The sequence below is a fragment of the Hyposmocoma kahamanoa genome, unplaced genomic scaffold (genome assembly GCF_003589595.1).
Source record: "Hyposmocoma kahamanoa isolate Upper Pololo Valley unplaced genomic scaffold, ASM358959v1 94, whole genome shotgun sequence".
Lineage (NCBI taxonomy): Eukaryota > Metazoa > Arthropoda > Insecta > Lepidoptera > Cosmopterigidae > Hyposmocoma > Hyposmocoma kahamanoa.
In genome coordinates this window covers 4,909,347-4,928,380 of record NW_020654878.1, presented here as the reverse complement: position 1 = coordinate 4,928,380, position 19,034 = coordinate 4,909,347, and the positions used below count along the sequence as shown (strand labels likewise).

The window sequence follows — 19,034 nt, the reverse complement described above, 5'->3', positions numbered from 1 at the left end:
CATTGTAATTTAAAATCCGTAATCATATCCGCCTGTCGTTATTAAAGTGAGTATAACTAAAATTTTTTTTTGATAATAATGTTTAAAATAAGAATAAAGAATACAAGCGTTATTGTAGCGTATTAGTAATCATTAGAACACAATTCAGACATTTTTGGCAAAATTTTATATACTTTCACAATATATCGATAAAACTGTCGACTAATACTACATGACTGTTTAAAATTTTACGAAAACTGACAACTCTGCAAATGTCATTTTACTCCGTCTTCAAAAAAGACAGACTAGAAAATAGATGAAATATTATAATTAAATAATATAATACTAGAATCAAGTAAACTTACGATCTAATTAGACAGATACAATGGTACTAATTTCTATAATCTTCATAAGATTTTGTGTAGCAACCTGTCCTTAAACTTAATGACATTCCAAATGTACAGTCAATGCTCTAAGGTAATGACCCCTATATTTTCGTTCTGAGACCCTTTTTACGTATTTATGATTAATATTTGTATTTTGTTTTTAAGTAAGTATTCGTTAAAGATAAAATTGACTAATTAATGATGCAATAAAGAAGTCAAATCAAAGTGCATTTTACAGCTCGCTTGTTATAGGTTCAGTTTGTTTAACAGTTTTCTTCGCACTTTTCTACTCAGAACCAAACTGGCAGGTCAGGTATATCTTAGGGCATCAACTGTACGTGTAACATTTTGATAAATAGTCTAACAAATGTAATATAAGTAATATAATATTTTCTCATAATGCATAATTCGACTAATGTGGCGCAATCGGAGATAAAGATATTATATCTTAGATATGACTACGAGATATGCTAATAATTATGAAACAGTGAAATATTTCGTTGTCGTTAAGATCTAAGAACAAAGTTCTACAATGCTTGAGCCTTGAAATTATTTTAAAAAGATGAAACTTTGATTTACTATTACGAGAAATATTAATTAATCTATAGTATTCTGAACACACACACTTAAAATTTTTCAAGTTATCTTGCACACAGGCGTTCCAAAGCTGTGGTTTCTATGTTTTTCAAGCATGGTGTCTTACAAGGTGCGTAACTGCACCCAATTTGTTTTCGTAAAGCTTTGCCTGAACGGCGGCTACCCGTGTGAAAGACGGCGCTTGAGCGTTTTCCAAAATTACATCTATTATAATACCAGAATGTTTTTTAAGACGGCGTTTCTTTCCCACTTCCATGTGGGATCGGTGACGTCATAGCTTAGAAGCTAGTTCGCCCAAATATGAAGTTCCCGGCGGCATTCGGGTCCTCGGTCGAGAAGTATTCTTTCCACAGTTCTTGGAATTCCTCCCAGGAGACGCTGGGTTTTCCCTGTTCAAAAACAATACAGGGTTATCTCTGGTCTTGAACTTCTTAACGTAGAACAAGATCATTCAGTCAGATGTTTAGGATTTATCAAGGTTAGAGTGAACAGGCATTTGCTAAATAAACGCTTAGCATTGTCTAAGTAGGTGAAACCCAATAAAACGGATTTAACTCCCAATGTGCCACCCTTAAAGGCGGAATATTTTCTTCAACTTTCAATGATACTATTACCGAGGTACCCCCTTTCCAGCAAAAAAAGGTATCATCGAAATCGGTCCACAAAAGTCGGAGCTATCGCATAACATACACACACAAAAATTACAGTCAAATTGAGAACCTCCTCCTTTTTTGATATTGGTTAAAAATGGCAACGAAGAATGGAGGAAATATAAATCGGACACTTGGTTGGCGAGGCGCATACTAATTTTAACGGATTTTACAGCAAGACGTGTTTCAGAAGACACGTAAGGCGTTTATTTACTCTTGGCTTTTGTTCATAAAGCAATTTAAAAGCAAAAACTGTTACACTGTGGGGAAAAAATATGTCACGATAAAAATTGAGCTACTTAATACTAATACGTTCAATAAAGAACATCAAGTTTTAATTAAACCACGAACCAGTCAGTGGTTCTTAAACATGAGCTTCCGCGGCGCGGTGACTCAAAGGAAGTGGAGATTCGACGGAAATCCGAATCCCAGACTATACAAATCAGAAAACTCAGTCCAACTCCGAATGTTGCTACTAAGTACAATTCGAATCCGAGAAAATACGAATATCGCTTGTACACCTAGAGATATAATGATCCCTGTGACGTTTCGGACCAAATAAGCAATACTTGACCAAATGAAAAGACGCGTGATGCGAATGAAGCTTCATACTGGATACTTGTCTTTTAATTTTGTCGAATATTACTTATGTTACTGTGTGTGCCGGACCAATACGTAGGTCGACGGCGGCGGCCTTTTCTCTTCGCATTACCGCATGCACGCACGACTATGTTAAAAGAAGCGCCATTTACACGAATGTTGCGAAACCTAAATGTCATACATGATCTAATTGACATATTCTGTTGCTCTGAAAACGAATTTGAGAAAGCTTCTCTATGGGTGTTGTGTAAATATGCATAACAGCAATTGTTCTGATAAGTTTGTTCGTTGTAATTTAGTATAATATAATATGTAATAGAGTTTAGATATAAGTAATTAATTAGATATGTAAGAATGATGTCGACGCTATCGAATTGGGTGTACCTAACCTGTAAGGATAGAGTTGTGTAAATAAATAAATAAATAAATTTGACAGTAATTGTTTCGGACGGATGTCGAACGGAGATCGGGAGTAGAGAGAGTTCTTTTTTTAATTTTCTGACTGAACTTACTATATTATTTCAAACTACTCTTATTTACATATAACGTTCTAACACTCAGTAAAGTATATTGGGAAAAGTGCTAAACGCCCAATATATGTATATTAAAATGTACTAATAGTATTTTATGCAATTATTGCATATTACCTTGAGTACCATGTTTAGGCTTTTTTGAGTGGCCTAAGTAATCGATACGAGATTTTAAGACCTAATTATGTAATGATTGCATAGAATACTTTTTCTACAAGTGAATATAATAATGAAATAAAACCAATATTTAGTGCATATTTTGTTAACAATCCATGCCAACATGTGCCATTTTTTTAAATAAATTGTCACCCATCTGTTACGATGGTTCCACCATACAGTGTCTTCATATAAATATGTGTAGTGGCCAAGTACCGCATATATTTTAACCAAACATTTTTTTTATAAAGTTGTACGGGTCGGTTGCAAGAGCTTTAGACCAATTTAACCAATTGAGGCAGTATAGCGTTTGAGTAGCATGCTAATTGATATTTTAATTAGCAAAAATACGACTTTTTTTTTGAAACTCATTATAGTTCTGTGTTAGTAATATAATATTCATTATAGTTATGTGTATAGAATTTTAATGAAATTTTTCAGCCCAGTGGCGACTACAATAGACAATAGAATGTTGATTCAGAATTCATTATAATATACACTGGGAGTTTACGTGATCTTAGGAATAATAATGTCTGGGTCGGAATCACTTCACATATTATTATGTAGGAGACTAAATAAAAAATATTAAGGAGATGTCAAAAGAAAGGAGGTACAAAATCATTCCGGATATATTAATTACACCTATGAACACGGTTACCGTATCCTTTCGTTTTACCAGCCTAATTAATTTAAGTTTATGTACGTCCTTGCATCCTTTAGAGTAAACTTAGTTACCAATAATGTTGCTGAATATCCAGTTCATATGTTAGAACTGCAGATAATAGGAAGGAAATGTTAAAGAAGAAGAATGAAAGAAAGTAGATACAAAATCATCTCGGATATATTAATTACACCTATGAACCGGAATATGGTTACCGGTATCCTTTTATTTTACCAACTTAATTAATTCAAGTTTATGTGTACATCCTCACATCCTTCGGGGAAAATTTAATTATCAATTGATGTGGCTGAGTAGAAAGTTTATATGTTAGAACTACACTGCGGGACAATACTCCAGGGATCAGGAAGTAAAGTACGGATATCCTGTTACTGATTTACATATGAAAATAAGCTTGTTATTTATGGGAATCAGTTTAGATATACATATTTTGTAGAGAATTATGTTAAAAACGTATTGAGAATGGAAAACTTTCTTTTTATAATACGAAATGACGGGACGAACAAGTCGTGCACCTGATGACAAGCTACACGCCTGTCTATAAAAGTTGCAGTGCTGCTTAGTGCTTTAAATCGCAAAGATCTGAGGGGCACCGCCGCTGCGCCCGTGGCGCCCGTCACCCTAAGACAAATTGACAAGTAACACGTGCCTGTAATTTTACCTGCACATTTACCCTTCAAAACCGGAACACTTTCTATTAATTTCATGTTTGTTTTCTACTGTTAATTGCACTTCAAATTAATGTAAATTTTTATTTGGAAATTCTAAGTATTCTTTATTACTATAGAAGCAATGTGTCAAAAGCCATTTTGTCAATTATACTTTAAAAGTATGGTCCTTGCAACAATTTATTTCATTTGGCAGATTATTGTAAATAATTATACACGTTGAAGCAGTTTTTCTTATAAATTACTTTATGGCAACGAGGTTGGTACAAAAGATTCATAATTTTTGCTCTAGTCTGTCTTTGATTTATTTCACCACGTGTTTTGAAATATTGAGGATAAGTTTTGACAATTCGGGATTTAATGATGTCGTGAGCGTTGTGTGTCGGTCTAGTGAGAACCCTAGTGCACAAATAAATAATGAAAACCAAGTGCGGGTTGTTAGAAAAACTCGCACGGCTAGAAGATGATGACATCTGCCTCTGCAGTCCTTTCGAGACTATGGACGTTGATTGCAACGTCCATAGTCTCGAAAGGACTGCAGATTTGACGTCAGAAACGTCGAGGTAATTAAAATATGTTTTATACATGATTAAGTTCCGAATTAAAAATCAAAGACCGTGGTTATTTTCGCAGAAGGGTTTTACTGAATTTAAATACTTGTTGAATTAAGACCAGAATGTATTTTAGAAAATATATATGAACAGGAGTCGAGCAATCGAATGACATGGAGTCACAGCTCCAGTCTTAATATAGTAAAGAATCGAGCAATGAAATATTAGAGGGGTTACTTTGTAATCTAGTTTCTCGGATTTTCGTTAACAAGTCGTAAATAACGCTATAAATATAACCTTAATGACTTGTGGTGCGATTTTAACTGCTTGGCTAATTTCTGTTTATTGGTGTTAATTATTGCGACATCTTTAGATTTTAGGGTACAGTCATCATGTAGGTAATTTATTATATATTGAATTCTTAGATTTTCGCGATTGTTACACATGAAATGGAACTATTTTTCCGGATTTAAATCGTGTATATTTGTTTTTTCAAACAAACCGACGTTTCGGGCCCTTTACAGGTACCATGGTCACGGTTGATTGCAGTCAACCGTGGGCCACTAAGCAACAAAGGGCCCGAAACGTTAGTTTGTTATAATTATTAAATACAAAGATCTACTAAAAAGAAATACTAAGAAAAAATTCTTTGATCCGCCTGGACTTGAATCAGCAACTGCTGCCGCTTTCCCAACTGAGCTACGGAACGAGTCTACTCTAGCTCGTGCATATCTATTCACATCGACGTCAACTTTTCCACATTCTCATCTACATTCGCTCTATACATTTTATAATCTTGATCGGTTTTCATAAATTACTTCCGAATAGGCTTTCAATGTTGTAGATCGAGGAGCCTTGATGCTTTCGTCATGGGAATAGAGAATACTTTAATTATCCAACTACCACTTTAACTTGAGTCTACCACAATCTTTTGATCTATTTACATAACATCAAAATTAGGAGCCCAATCGCGTTAAATACCAATGTAAACACCAAATTTAAACCAGATATAAATCGCTGTTAAAGTGACATGTTATGTACATTTGCAATCGCACTAATATTTTAATGTTTGAACTACATACGTATCGTTGAGGGAACGTATTTACCATTGACAGGCCAACGTTTGAACTTATGTCACAGGAAAACGAAATATAAAACGCTGTCAATGTGATACGTTTTGTAACATTTGCTATCGGGCTACAGCTCATGTGTTAATATGGCAAAACTAAATTACATTCTTCGTCACCAGTTTTTTATTGTTCTAAACCAAATAAGTAGAAAAGAAACTTACATGCTAAAGTCGCCAAACTGAAGTGCATTTGTTGGCGACATGTGCGATCTTAATTATATCTAATTAATTCATTTTATAATAACATACACTTGTACTTAACTGACGAAATAAAAAAACACTTTAAGAAGTACTGTTTTAACTTACGTTTTAGTGAATGTTTACTTAATTTTTTTATCATTTCTTAACCACTCTATGTCATTAAAAATTCGCTTTTTAAAGCCATTTTGCCAATATTTTTAACCGCCATCAAAAAGGAGGAGGTTCTCAATCCCGGGCGGCGGCGTGGTGAATGATCACTGATCCCACGGCGCCGACTCAACCGGCGAGATGGAAACCCGGGGGGGTTTTAGTGGGGTAGGCCCTCCAGTCTGGAGGGAGAGTCCCCACATAACCCCTGAGTCTCCCTGGGCTCAGGGGTATCCATAAAGATTTCCCACAGTCAAAAAAAAAAAATAGGTTCTCAATTGGACGATATTTTTTTGTGTGTATGTTACAGAATTATTCATTTGCATGGCATTTGTGAACCTATTTTGATGATTCTTTTTTGTTGGAATGAGGGTACCTTTGTATTGGTCCCATTTAAATTACCTAGAAGAAAATATTCTACCTATACAGTTGGCAAACTAGGGGATGAATCCGATTTCGCGCACTTTCCGTAACCGATTTGAATAAAATTTGGCAAATAGACGTAATTCCACAAACTTTTGAGGTTTTTTTTTATAAAAAAGTTATCTTAACCGTAACATGTGATTAAAACTCGCTTTTTAACTCGCATTTTGTCAATCTTTTACACAGCAGCTTGTGGGTCAAGTCTTTACAGAAAGCGTATAAAATGACGCTCTCAGAATGCTGTTGCGATTCCTGTGCTACTGTAGCGCTTCGAGAATGTTTACTGAGGCGCGCGAGGACGGCTTTAGCGCTATTTTACGGAACCGGGTCGCGTCCTTAACGCAAAAGGCAGTGCCAATGGCCTTCTTCAAACAGTGGCCGAGAGGAAGCATATTGTATCATGGGTAGTCATGGGTACGTGTACATATTAACATAATTTGTGATTGCGCTGAAAATGGTATTTGAATTTACCTCGCAACATTTAGACACTTTCATCTTTGAAACGTGTTAGCAATGATTTGATTGGATCAACATTTACTTCCTCGTGCTTCCTCATCCTTTTCCCGCACAAGCCTTGCGTGTGACGCAAGAGCATGCATTTGCATCATAGTGAAACCATATTAAACTGAAAACTATAGTGAACGTACGTTTTTGGCAAACTTGTAACATCAAGAATCGCTCTCTGGGCAAAGCAAGGAGCCGAGATCGCTCAACACCGGCAGAACGCAACGCGGTTGGTTTCAAGAGGTATTGTGCTCCCACCCTTATTTTTTCCAATCAACCATACATATTTATTTATATACAGTCCACAAATCGAAGAGTATCGTTCGCATTCCCCGCATGATTGGCCAATTTGGGCTACCCGTCAACCGCGCCATTTGCAAGCATTTTGTTACTAACACTATATGGATATTTCGTCGTAAATAAAAATTCGAATTGAATTGAATTTATGAAAATGTTGGGATCTGAATATCGTGTACATCTTTTCATGTCCTGTACATCATTTAATGTTGTCATCACAGTCATCACTCACCTTGGCCATCTTGTTAAAAGCGACCTTGCACTCTTGGGGATCAATTCCGTAAGAGGAGCAAACAGTGGTGAACTCATCACTGTCAATGGATCCATCAGCACTGGCATCTTCAAGCTGGAACATGAAATGACAGTACAGCTGCTGCCACTTGAGAGCTGCAGATGGGTTCTGGGCGTAGTCGTTCCACATTGACACCCATTCTTCTACGGACACCTGCGAAAGAAGAACTTTGTTTAATGTTCTGCAGCTTGATTTGACTTGACATTTAACATAATTGCGATTCACAACTGGCCGATCGGAAACTTTTGACATTTGTACATACATACATACATATACTTCACGCCTTTTCCCCATCGGGGTAGGCAGAGACAACAGTCTTCCACTTGCTACGGTCCTGACACACATATTTCACCTCATCAATACGCATCAATGCGTTCATGCACGCTCGTCGGTTAAGGGTACTCTTGACCTGGCCGTTCATTATGATGGCCTCAATTTGGTCATGATAAGTTCGCCTTGGTCCGCCCATACCAACTTGCCCGCTCACACTCGCCTTATAAATCTGTTTCGTCACTCTTCTTTCATTCATTCTCTCTACATGTCCAAACCATCTAAGCATCCCTTCCTCTATCTTTGTCACTATATCTTCTTCCACGCCGCAACGCTCTCTTATCACACTGTTCCGTAACTTATCCATCCGAGTCACTCCAGCCATACTCTTCAAAGCTCTTATTTCCACTGCATTAATTCTACTTTCATGCTTCTTCTGCCAAATCCAACATTCACTACCATACATAAGTGTAGGAACCAGCACCCCCCATGCACAGCCAATCGTGCCTTTTTAGATACTTTCTGGCTGCCCATGAAGGTATGCAAGGCACCATTCACCTGATTCCCTGCGTTCACTCTTCTTTCAATGTCTCTTTCACATTTTCCATCACACGTAAACATAGAACCCAAATACACAAACTCTTTCTTGTTCTTGTTCCACTTTCTCTCCTCAACATCGTACAATCCCTCATATCTTTCTCTCTTTCAAAAACCATTACTTTCGTCTTGCACACATTAATTTTCATTCCTTTCCTTTTAAGAGCACCATGCATACTATTTACCATATCTTGCAACTCCTCCACTGACGACGCTAATACCACCTGATCATCGGCGTATAGGAGGCATTTAATGAGTAAACCATTAATTCTCAGCCCACACGTACTCTCTTTCAAAACTTTCAAACAATTGTCCATAATTAGATTGAACAGCCATGGCGACGCTACACATCCCTGTCCACCACCTTTCCCGATATCGAACCAGTCAGTGTAAGCACCATTTATTCTGACATAGGCACTGGAATCCTCATAGAGAGATTTCAGTGCCTGAACTAGACTGCCGTCCACCACATACATAGACAATGTCGACCACAATTCTTTCCTTGACACTCTGTCGTAGGCCTTCTCCAAGTCTATAAAAGCGCAATAGACTTTTTGTCTTTTAGCCAAGAACTTTTCGGTCATGTTTCGCAAGGAGAAAACCTGATCCATGCATCCTTCCTTTTCGAAATCCCGCTTGCACGTCCCAATTTTTTTCTTCCTTTTCTTTCACTCTCTGAAACAATACCTTTGCATATAATTTGCCGACAATGCTGAGACGACTGATTCCGCGGTAATTTTTGCAGTCTCGCTGCGACCCTTTTCCCTTATACAATGGTATGATGACAACCTTGCCCCAGTCTCTTGGCACTCGGCCGCTTGACCAACAAAGGTTGAAGAGGCGGTACAGCTGACTAGCGATCATTGATCATTATATTTCTAATCGGAACTATAGTTGATTTAACTCACTGATTAGAAAGATATAGTAGGTATCAGGTTCATCTTCTCGCTCAGAAACCCATCTGATTTCGAGACTACCCGTTCGTATCGATTCCGATTTGAATCAAAAACGTTGGTTACTCTATAGAAAATTTGTGTGGTCTGTCTTAGAAGAAATGTGAGTGTCGTGATGTATAAGGACGAAGGCATCGCAAAGGACCTGAAAAATCCAATCATTGTAGCTTACTTACTCTTTTCATATTTTAAATTTTTATTGAATTGAGATTCAATTACTTTTTGTGAAATTATTCCCCTAGCTTGTTATAATTATTAATACAAAGATCGAACACTCAGAAAAAATTCCTTCGATCCGACCGGATTCGAATCGACGTCTTCTAGCTTACCGTGCCAGACGCTATACCAACTAAGCCACGGAACGAACCAGCGGACCTCACGAATTTTTCTACGTGTTTGCGTCGCATCTTTGTATTTGGGTTTTTCAACGATTCAACGTTCAAAAAATTCGTGAGGTCCGCTGGTTCGTTCCATGGCTTAGTTGGTATAGCGTCTTTTCATATTGTTTGTTCTATTTATTTTATTATTGTAATAAATTATTCAAATGAAATATACCTAATATTTTCTTAATGTATGTTACGCGATAACTCCGGCTCTTTTTTGAGAACCGATTTTAACAATTCTTGAAATTTGAAGAAAATTTTCCACCTCTAAGGGTTTAACCTCTTAGGGCTCTAACCTAGTTTGCCAACTAGGGGATGAATCCGGTTTCGTGCATTTTCCTGTAACCGATTTCAATAAAAATTGGCAAATAGATGTAATTCCACGAACTTTTGTGGTCGGTTTATTTTTTATATAAAAGTTATTTTTTAAACTTTCGACTTATAAATAAATAAAGCACACACTCAACATAGCCCCGCACTAGGGAAACCCTGTGTCACGGGTGCCATGGACACACACATAGACAACCACAAATTACACCCAAACTCACGAGAGAAATAAATGTAGGCCATACAAATATTTCTCCCGACCCGGGAATCGAACCTAGGACCTCTGCGTGGCAGTCCGGCATGGTAACTTAAAAATTTAAAATTTAAAAACTTAAAAACTTAGTAAGACTTCAGAGGTTAAGTCTTTAACTTGAGGGTAAAAGCTACGTCGAGGTTCGCACCCTTGGATATTGTTTTTTTTTAACTTTTGTATGTTCTTTTACAGATCAACAACAGGTTCTAAGGTCAAAGTGTTAAGCTTGATGACTGTTCACAGTATAAAAGTCCTCTTTCCGTCATAATCTATGTAAAAATTAGATAACAATATGTTCAAGAAAATATTTTCCTTTCTAATATAAAAAACAATTTCGAATCACTAAGAGAAGTTCAAAGCCTTTCAATATAATAAATCAGAATCTGCTCCATATCAAAGGCTGCCATCCCAGGCAATACTATCCTAACAAACTCAAGTATTCTTTTGTGGCCTGGATAATAAAAAAGGGCGTACAATAACTGAATTAGTTTGCAAAAACCCTTGTAAAGCCTCATCGCCAATTTAATCTAAAAAGGTGGGAAAAACTCGCACGCGACAATTATTGCTTTGAAAAAAAAACTCAATTAAAAGTAAAAAAGACTGGACATTTTTCACCCTCTTTGTTAAGCGTGCGCAAGTTCATATGGAAGTGATTAAAATTCCCGCTTTTTAGGGTTCAGTATTACGAATGTGTTTAACAGCTTTTGTATTGCTGGAATTTTTATTGTTTTTTTTGCGGCCACAAATAAACAGCTACCCAGTTAAAAATAATGGAATAATGTGACTTTTTGGTAGCCGTCATTCTATGTACGGCTGATGGATATACGCCAATTTACAGACATTGGGTACTTGTTCTTCTGTTTAGCTGATTGTTAAATAGCTAATATTTAGTTTACTATTTATTTGTAAGATTTAAACTAGGCTGTATAAGTGAGAACATATGCCTAATTGTGTAAAGAATTAAATCGTCTGTCAAAATTTCTTCACTCTTCAACTACTTCACCTTTGTGCTTTGCCTCCAAAGAATAAACTCGTGTTATTTTACAAGTTATATTGATTTTAATTCTACTTAAGATAAGATTCAACCAGCCCTCTACATTGAACACTGGTTACGTGACTTGATGTCAACAATATGATCAGACTGTACTGAAGAAAGCCTTGGCTTAGACTTTCTATGTTCCTTTTTAGTGTTCGCGAGATATTCATGGCGTTTAATTTTTTTTGTTTTCTTTCGTTCCACATGGAACAGGCGAAGGTCAGAGACCATACTGCCTAGTCATTAGTTTCTCTTTTTTTTTAGTACAAAATGTTTCGATCTAAGTCTTCAGAGTAAAATCCTTAAGTTTAAGTCTTCAGTATTTCAACAAGAGTCGTGTAAAGTCTTTAGTTTAAAATATGAATTATCCGAGATACGAAAAACATCTCTATAATATTAATTTAACTGCCTCCGTGGCCGAACGGTTACCATGCCACGCAGAGGTCCCAGGTTCGATTCCGGGCCGGGAGAAATACTTGTATGGCCTACATTTATTTCTCTCGTGAGTTTGGGTGTAATTTGTGGTTGTCCATGGCACCCGCGACATAGGGTTTCCCTAGTGCGGGGCTATGTTGATTGTGAGCGTTATTATTATTATTATTATAATTAAATGTAAACGTCAAATCCTTATCATTATTCTGTTACAAAAATGTACATGTTATAGAGATCGCATATCATTCCAATCTTCTTTTTTTTCTGGAGCTGCCATTATCTCATTGCTCTTTGCAAATACATCCTTAACCTGTACGTGTTATCGGAGATATATAATTTTGTATTAGCATATTATGACGTCGATTTAAATTTATGTTATTTTTTGTCTATCTGCACAATTCAAATTTTGCTAATGGCACACTACGTATCCCGCTCTGCTTAGCTTTCCTATATCTCAAAGGTTGTCTGGAAGAGATCGCTCTAAGCGATAAGGCCGCCTTTTCCCGGTGTCTATGTACTGTTTTTGTTCTTGTCTGAGCAGTAAAGTGTATATTTATCTATCTATCTATTCTATATTGTCTCGAGTCTGGGTGTTTGTGGTACTGTCGCTGTTTCCGTATTCCATAATACAGTACTTTAGTTTACTTTGTGATAAGAGTAACTTATGTGATGTTGTTCAATATTTATTTATTTATTATAAAGAAATATACTTTAAATATCAAATTATCGACGATTTGTTTTGTATCATAACTGTAGATTTACAAGTACATACATATCTACATTTTAATATACATCAGTAAATGAAAAATATTTTTTTGACGTAAAAATGCAATTTTAAAATAAGAATAAAATCTGTACAAGAATTTAGGCACAAAACCGATAACCTTATCAAATAATAAATGAAATTAATAATATCGTTAGTTTGAATCGAACTTAAGTAAAACGAAAAATTATTCGGAACCAAATTCTCTTAAATTCAACCCACATTTAAAAAAAAACGCATGTTCATGACGTCAAAGTGATAAATTTAAAAGCTAATAGAATGAATTGATGTTTCGTGGGATCATTACCCATTTTAAAGGCACTGTATGAAATTGTATACTAAAAATATACGACAATTGTTTGGTAAAAAAATAAATGAATATGGGCGAAAACAACTGTAGAATTCGACGTGAAAAAATTTAATTTGTCACAACATTAACTTCCTACACGTTGTCGTTTCATTGCGCGTGTGTGTTACAGGATCCGCTTTAAAGGAACAACGTGGGATCACAGTAAACTACAGTGCGTCTCAATTCACTGGAGAATATTGTGAATTTAGATTGGAGTCAAGTTGATTGAAGACCCATGTCTCAACGACGATTTTTTAACCTTAAATCCTAAGCGAGTGTAAACGAGTTGAAGGCTGAGGTTCAGAATACGATTTGTAATACAATTCATCACAACACGTTATTAAAAGATACTCAAAATGAATTCGTTAAAAGGTTAAATTTGTGTGTCCAAGAAAATGGAGCTCATTTCGAGCAACTAATTAGTTAGATTATCATTTTTTTCGCTTTATTAAAATACGATAAGATTTCATGGTATTTTTTTGTTCATTTAATTACCAATTTTGTGAGAGAGATTTTATTCTTATAATTAACCCTATCGATCGATGCAATAAAAGTGCAGGGTGCTTTTTTTTAGATTAAAGCGGGTTCGATTCCCACGTGTTGCTAGAAATTTTCGAAAATCTATTAATGCAGTTTTATTTCTTTTAAAAACGAAAGGAATGTTTCCTGAAAGTAAAAATTTCTTTTTATTTAGAGTACTTTCCCTCCAGGTGGTATTACAAATTTCCACCTGGTATATAAGCAATTCAGTTTTACCACGTCAAATGAATTGCATGGAACTTGCCTGGCTGCATATAAGCTCATAGTAGGCCCCCTAGTCGAGTTCTATTGTTACTCAAAATATATATTCAGTATATAGATATATATTATATGTAATATTTATTTAGAGTAAACGCAAGATTGCGGTGAAGGGCAGAAAATAGTGGAAGTCATACTCAGATATATGAGAAATCTGACAGTGAATGACATTGACTTACAATTATATGGACGTCGGGTCCGCGCTAAAAAGTGTCCGCACTTGTAAGGCGCTAAAATCGTATACAGAGCGCCAAACTCCGCTTTAGTCTTCATTTGTTCGACTGACAGCGCGATACTACGATGACATTACAATTTAAATTTCGAATAGGTTGACTTGGGACATTTTTTTCGTGGTTTTTGTATTAGACCCGTCGTCCATTTATTTGTAAGTCAATGGTGAATGATGATGCTCTTATGTTGTTTTTAATATAAATAATCTTGATTTCATTTATTTTTGAATAGAAAACAAAATTTTATTTACTGGAATGTTGATTTTCACTCTCGCATTGGCTGGAACTTCAACACGAGGATTGGTTTACAGTGAACATGGCAAGCGTGTGTAGTATGTAGCAAATGTGGAAAAGTTTCAATAATACTCGATTTTTGCGTGCCTAACGCGCCATCTTTTATGTAGTGATGACTACAGCCGACACGATAACATAATAAGCCGAAGCTTATTATATTATCGATAATGGCCAAGCACATCTATCATGCAGTATTTTACTGCACGATTTGTATTTCTGAAGTAACATTTTTTTATATAACTATTTATACATAAATATATTGCTATGCTATGTAAAAAGTTGTAAGCCTTCGCAACTTTATAGGGGTACATACATACATATTATATATACGATACGATACCTCCAGTGAACACTACGCCAACTTTATTTTTTGGCCATTTTCTTTCGGCTTATTTTCCATGCCGCGTAATTTTACTGCTGAGTATAGACCCATACAAAAGTAAAGTAATTTATGGAAAATTATAGATTACGTAGGAGGAGTCGATTTATGTATTTTGAAGTTATTTATTGTATGTATTTATTATACTTACGGTGTGAAATATGGACACTAACAGTGAAGGACGAAAATAAATTAGGCGGAACTGAAGATATATCGAAAGATTCTAGGACCTTCTTAGTGAGTATGGCAAGTGAAAAATACCTGTCCATCTTTGTTGGAATCAGCTCTCTTCCTCAGGCCATCCCAGATCTTGATCATGATCTCGTGCGTCTCCGTATGCTTGGGGTCACCAGGATTCCATCCTCGCTGACTGCAGATTTTCTATTGAACAAATAATATAATTTAACATCTATTTTGATAGTATTCAGAACTCATCTTCACGCTTTTGTTATGCAAGTTGATAATGCTAGCTTGAACTTCATACAATGCATTGTTATTGTGTTTCAAGAAGCTGAAACAGTTGCAGATGTATTTACATTTAGGAATGTCTTACAATTACTTTAGTCTGTGTAATAGTGTCGAGCATATGTACTTTTGTAGTAGGAAATACTGTATGTTATTCAGAAATAGTCAGTTTGAATGTGGTGGTGTTTACCTGGTGTTTACCTAAAATCCAAAGAAGTAATGTACAATTATTCTTATTATATTATTTTACAATTATTATCATTAACATTGACCCAAATAACTATCACCGCATTTAAATTATTGATTAACTTTTTAAATCCATTTGTGATGTTAAAAAAAAACATTTTACACCTGGTAAAACAGGTCTGTTCAAGTGTATGTCAGTAAATATATACTTTTAGTATGTTTGTATGACTATTGTTTGGCCGGATACACTGAAATTTGTACATGTCAACTTTCATACAACCAGTTTTCACAATTATATGAATTATAACAAAAACGTGAGAATATAAATAAATAACAATTAGACGTAAAGTAGTAATTAAATTAATATCATTTTACATCGACTTAGTACAGTCTTACTCCACCTTTATTGAAAATAATCAAAATTAAATTTTTTGTCATTTTGCAATAACGCTGAAATAGCTGAAAATTTGAAAATTCAAAATTTTTAGTATTGATTAAATAAAAATTGAACAAATAGAAAAACACAAGAAACGATAACTAATGTTTACGAAATTTACAAGAACGAAAATTGAACCACTTGGTAAATCTGTAATTAGCTGGAATTTTAAACAAATGCCAAAAAAGACAATCGACAAATTTTTTGTTTCCAAGTTAGACCCAAAATAAAAAAGTTGCATAACAAAGCTCTGTATTATTTTTTACTACTTTACTAGTGTCCCGCTAAATGTGCTTATGTGTGTATATTGATGTGTAACTAGCAGTTCCGGTAGTCTATTAAGAACATAATGCTTAAGAAGTAAAGTTTCGTAATTGTAAGGTAAAATATTTCGATATTTTAGAGGAACTATTATCCACTCTGTGTATGCTTATTAGGTAAATATACACTGCCTATTTCAATCACTGTTAAGATTTAAAAGTGTGATATTGGGTATGCACGACCATTTAAAATTTAACTAAAAGCGTTAAAATGGTTTATTGTATTCTGGAAAGGCAGACTCCGACACCAATCTAGATACTACGGCGTAGCCATTTGCGTAGCTGCTACAAGGGACCATCTGCTACAAATCCTTGTTAATTCGAGAACAAGTTCCAAAGCTAAATTGAATATCATTGTAATTGCTGAAGAGATATATAATAATTGAAGTTGCTATTGCAGATTTATAGTTCCTAGTATTATTATACTGATAGGTAATCTAAATTATTAGTTTTTTACATGCAATGCAATAAAAAATGAATAAAAATGTACCATAAAATGGACAAGAAAGTGGGTTTATGACTCAGCTACAGATAACTATAGAGTAGTCTTTGTTGATATTCTACCATGGTAATGGTTAAAAACACATTATAAATTAATAGAATTTGAAATAGAAATCAATGGTAATAGACCGCTATTACCCACTATATATACGCTATAACCCACGTCGAGGCAACATACGCTGGTTCGAGTCCAGTAGGATTAAAGGAATTTTTCTTTGTGTTTGTTCAAATTTTGTATAAATAATAATAACAAACTAGTGGAGTATTTTTACAATAAATAGATGAATATCATGGTATTGTATAAGAATAAATGTCTACAATATTGTAGAACGGAATAAAGCACGTATTTAAGAAACCTATATCCTGGAATTCAATCAATTCCAGCCAATGTAAACATTTAGGTCAGAGACACTATCTTAACGGATGATAATGATTATATACACACATCAAAAAAAGTTTGCGATCACTTCGAAAAACTGAAATCTTTTTTGTTACTGTAGATTATATTATGATTTTTTCTTCTTTTTAGATTCTTTATTTAAAAATAAATTAGAACATAAAACAATGACCCCGTTCAATTGTTTTTTCATATAAAAAGGCTTTCAGTCCTAGCTTACGCTCATTCAGAAATCTGATTTAGTCAATTATAAGCGATTCAAGATATTTTTCGCGGAAAGTTGTGATTGAAAAAATGCCAAGAGGATTATCAGAGGTTTTACGAGCTAGAATAGTAACTTTGAGGGAAGAAGGATACACCACGAGAGTAATAGCACGCAGACTTGCTATATCCAAATCCTGGGTCGTGGCTACGTTGCAGAGGTATCACGGAATGGGGAATTTAGCTGACCGACCCCGCAGCGGTCGCCCAACTGTTTTGACAGCTGCCCAAAAGCGCTATATTAGATTGCTGGCAGCCCGTGATCCAACAATCAACGCCACTAAAATAAAAGCAGAAGTCAGGGCCGCCTCTGGGCTTGAAGTTAGCACGCAGACCGTTCGCAATTGCTTGCACCAGGCTGGATTACGAGCACGGAGGTCTTGGCGAGCTCCGCTCAATTCCCGGCAACGTCAACAACGAAGATTGCAGTGGGCTAGACTTCGGCAAAATGAAGAAGGTGAGGACGAAAACATTTGGCAAAACTGTCTCTTCGTTGACGAACCCCGAATCAGCACTCATCCAGATAACCGACGTGTCCGTGTCTGGAGAAGACCAGGCGACCGTGAAAGACAAAGAACTGCCACTGGAACAGTTCAGCAAGGCGGAAAATCGGTGTCCTTTTGGGGTGGCATTATGATTGGAGCTAGAACGCCTTTGATCCCGTATCGGGGCTTCATGACAGCAGACATGTACAAAGCAGTTGCTATTGATGATATCGTCAGACCATTCCGAGTAAACCATGGGCACCAATTTGTACTGGTCGATGATAATGCGCCCGCACATCGAGCTCAACGAGTCAATGCCGCTCTTCAAGAATACGATATCACACGATTAGACTGGCCTGCCGGCTCGCCCGACTTAAACCCAATAGAGCACGCGTGGGATGCTCTTAAACGAGCAGTATGGAACCGTGAGCCACGTCCCCAGACAGTTCCAGAGCTCAGGGAAGCCACTATTGAAGAATGTGATAGGTTACCCCAGGAAATGCTGGATAACTTGATCCTCAGCATGCCCAGGAGGATCTTCGCATGTATTCAAGCCAGGGGAGGAGTTATTTTATATTGAATTCATACCTTTTAATAATAAATTGTTGTTTAAGTTTAATTAAACAGTCTTTTTCTTTCTATGAAATTTCTATCACTATTACATTATGATTAAAGGCTCAATTTTTTAAAATAAATAATATAAAATAGTTTTATATTTTAATTTCAAACAGGGTATTCCTATTTAAAGAAAGCATACAACATAGATTTTTTCTTGATAAAGTTAAATTTAAAGAATTATAGGAGCTTATGCTATTGATCGCAAACTTTTTTTGATGTGTGTATGTATGTAATCATGATAATCAATAAATATTATTAATATATAAATAATGATTATCCATTACATTAAAATAGAAATTCCTTTCATTACAGAAATTCAAGCGATATATGAATTTAAAATTAATTTAATTCCAAAGACAATTTTAAATTAAAATAATTTACCTCTATAGCCAGCTCAAAGTCTTTCCTCTCTATTGTGCCGCTTTGATTGACATCTATAAAAAAATAAGACACCGTTAAACCATTCTTCAATTTAACATTTAATTCAAATGTACTATTCAAGTAAATATAGC

At 35.5% G+C, this 19,034-nt stretch overlaps 1 protein-coding gene across 1 annotated transcript in view; it reads right to left on the bottom strand.

Annotated features, from left to right (window-relative positions):
- Positions 1–343: 343 nt before the first annotated feature.
- The window catches only part of LOC113237765 (calexcitin-1), a 114,386-nt gene continuing 95,695 nt past the window's right edge, over positions 344–19,034 (bottom strand). The window contains exons 4-7 of the mRNA XM_026474405.1: positions 18,904–18,956; positions 15,115–15,234; positions 7,730–7,942; positions 344–1,351 (exon numbers count right to left, since the gene is read on the bottom strand). Coding sequence (XP_026330190.1) covers positions 1,241–1,351; positions 7,730–7,942; positions 15,115–15,234; positions 18,904–18,956 — 497 coding nt within the window. The 3' untranslated portion in view covers positions 344–1,240. The remainder of the gene's footprint in view (positions 1,352–7,729; positions 7,943–15,114; positions 15,235–18,903; positions 18,957–19,034) is intronic.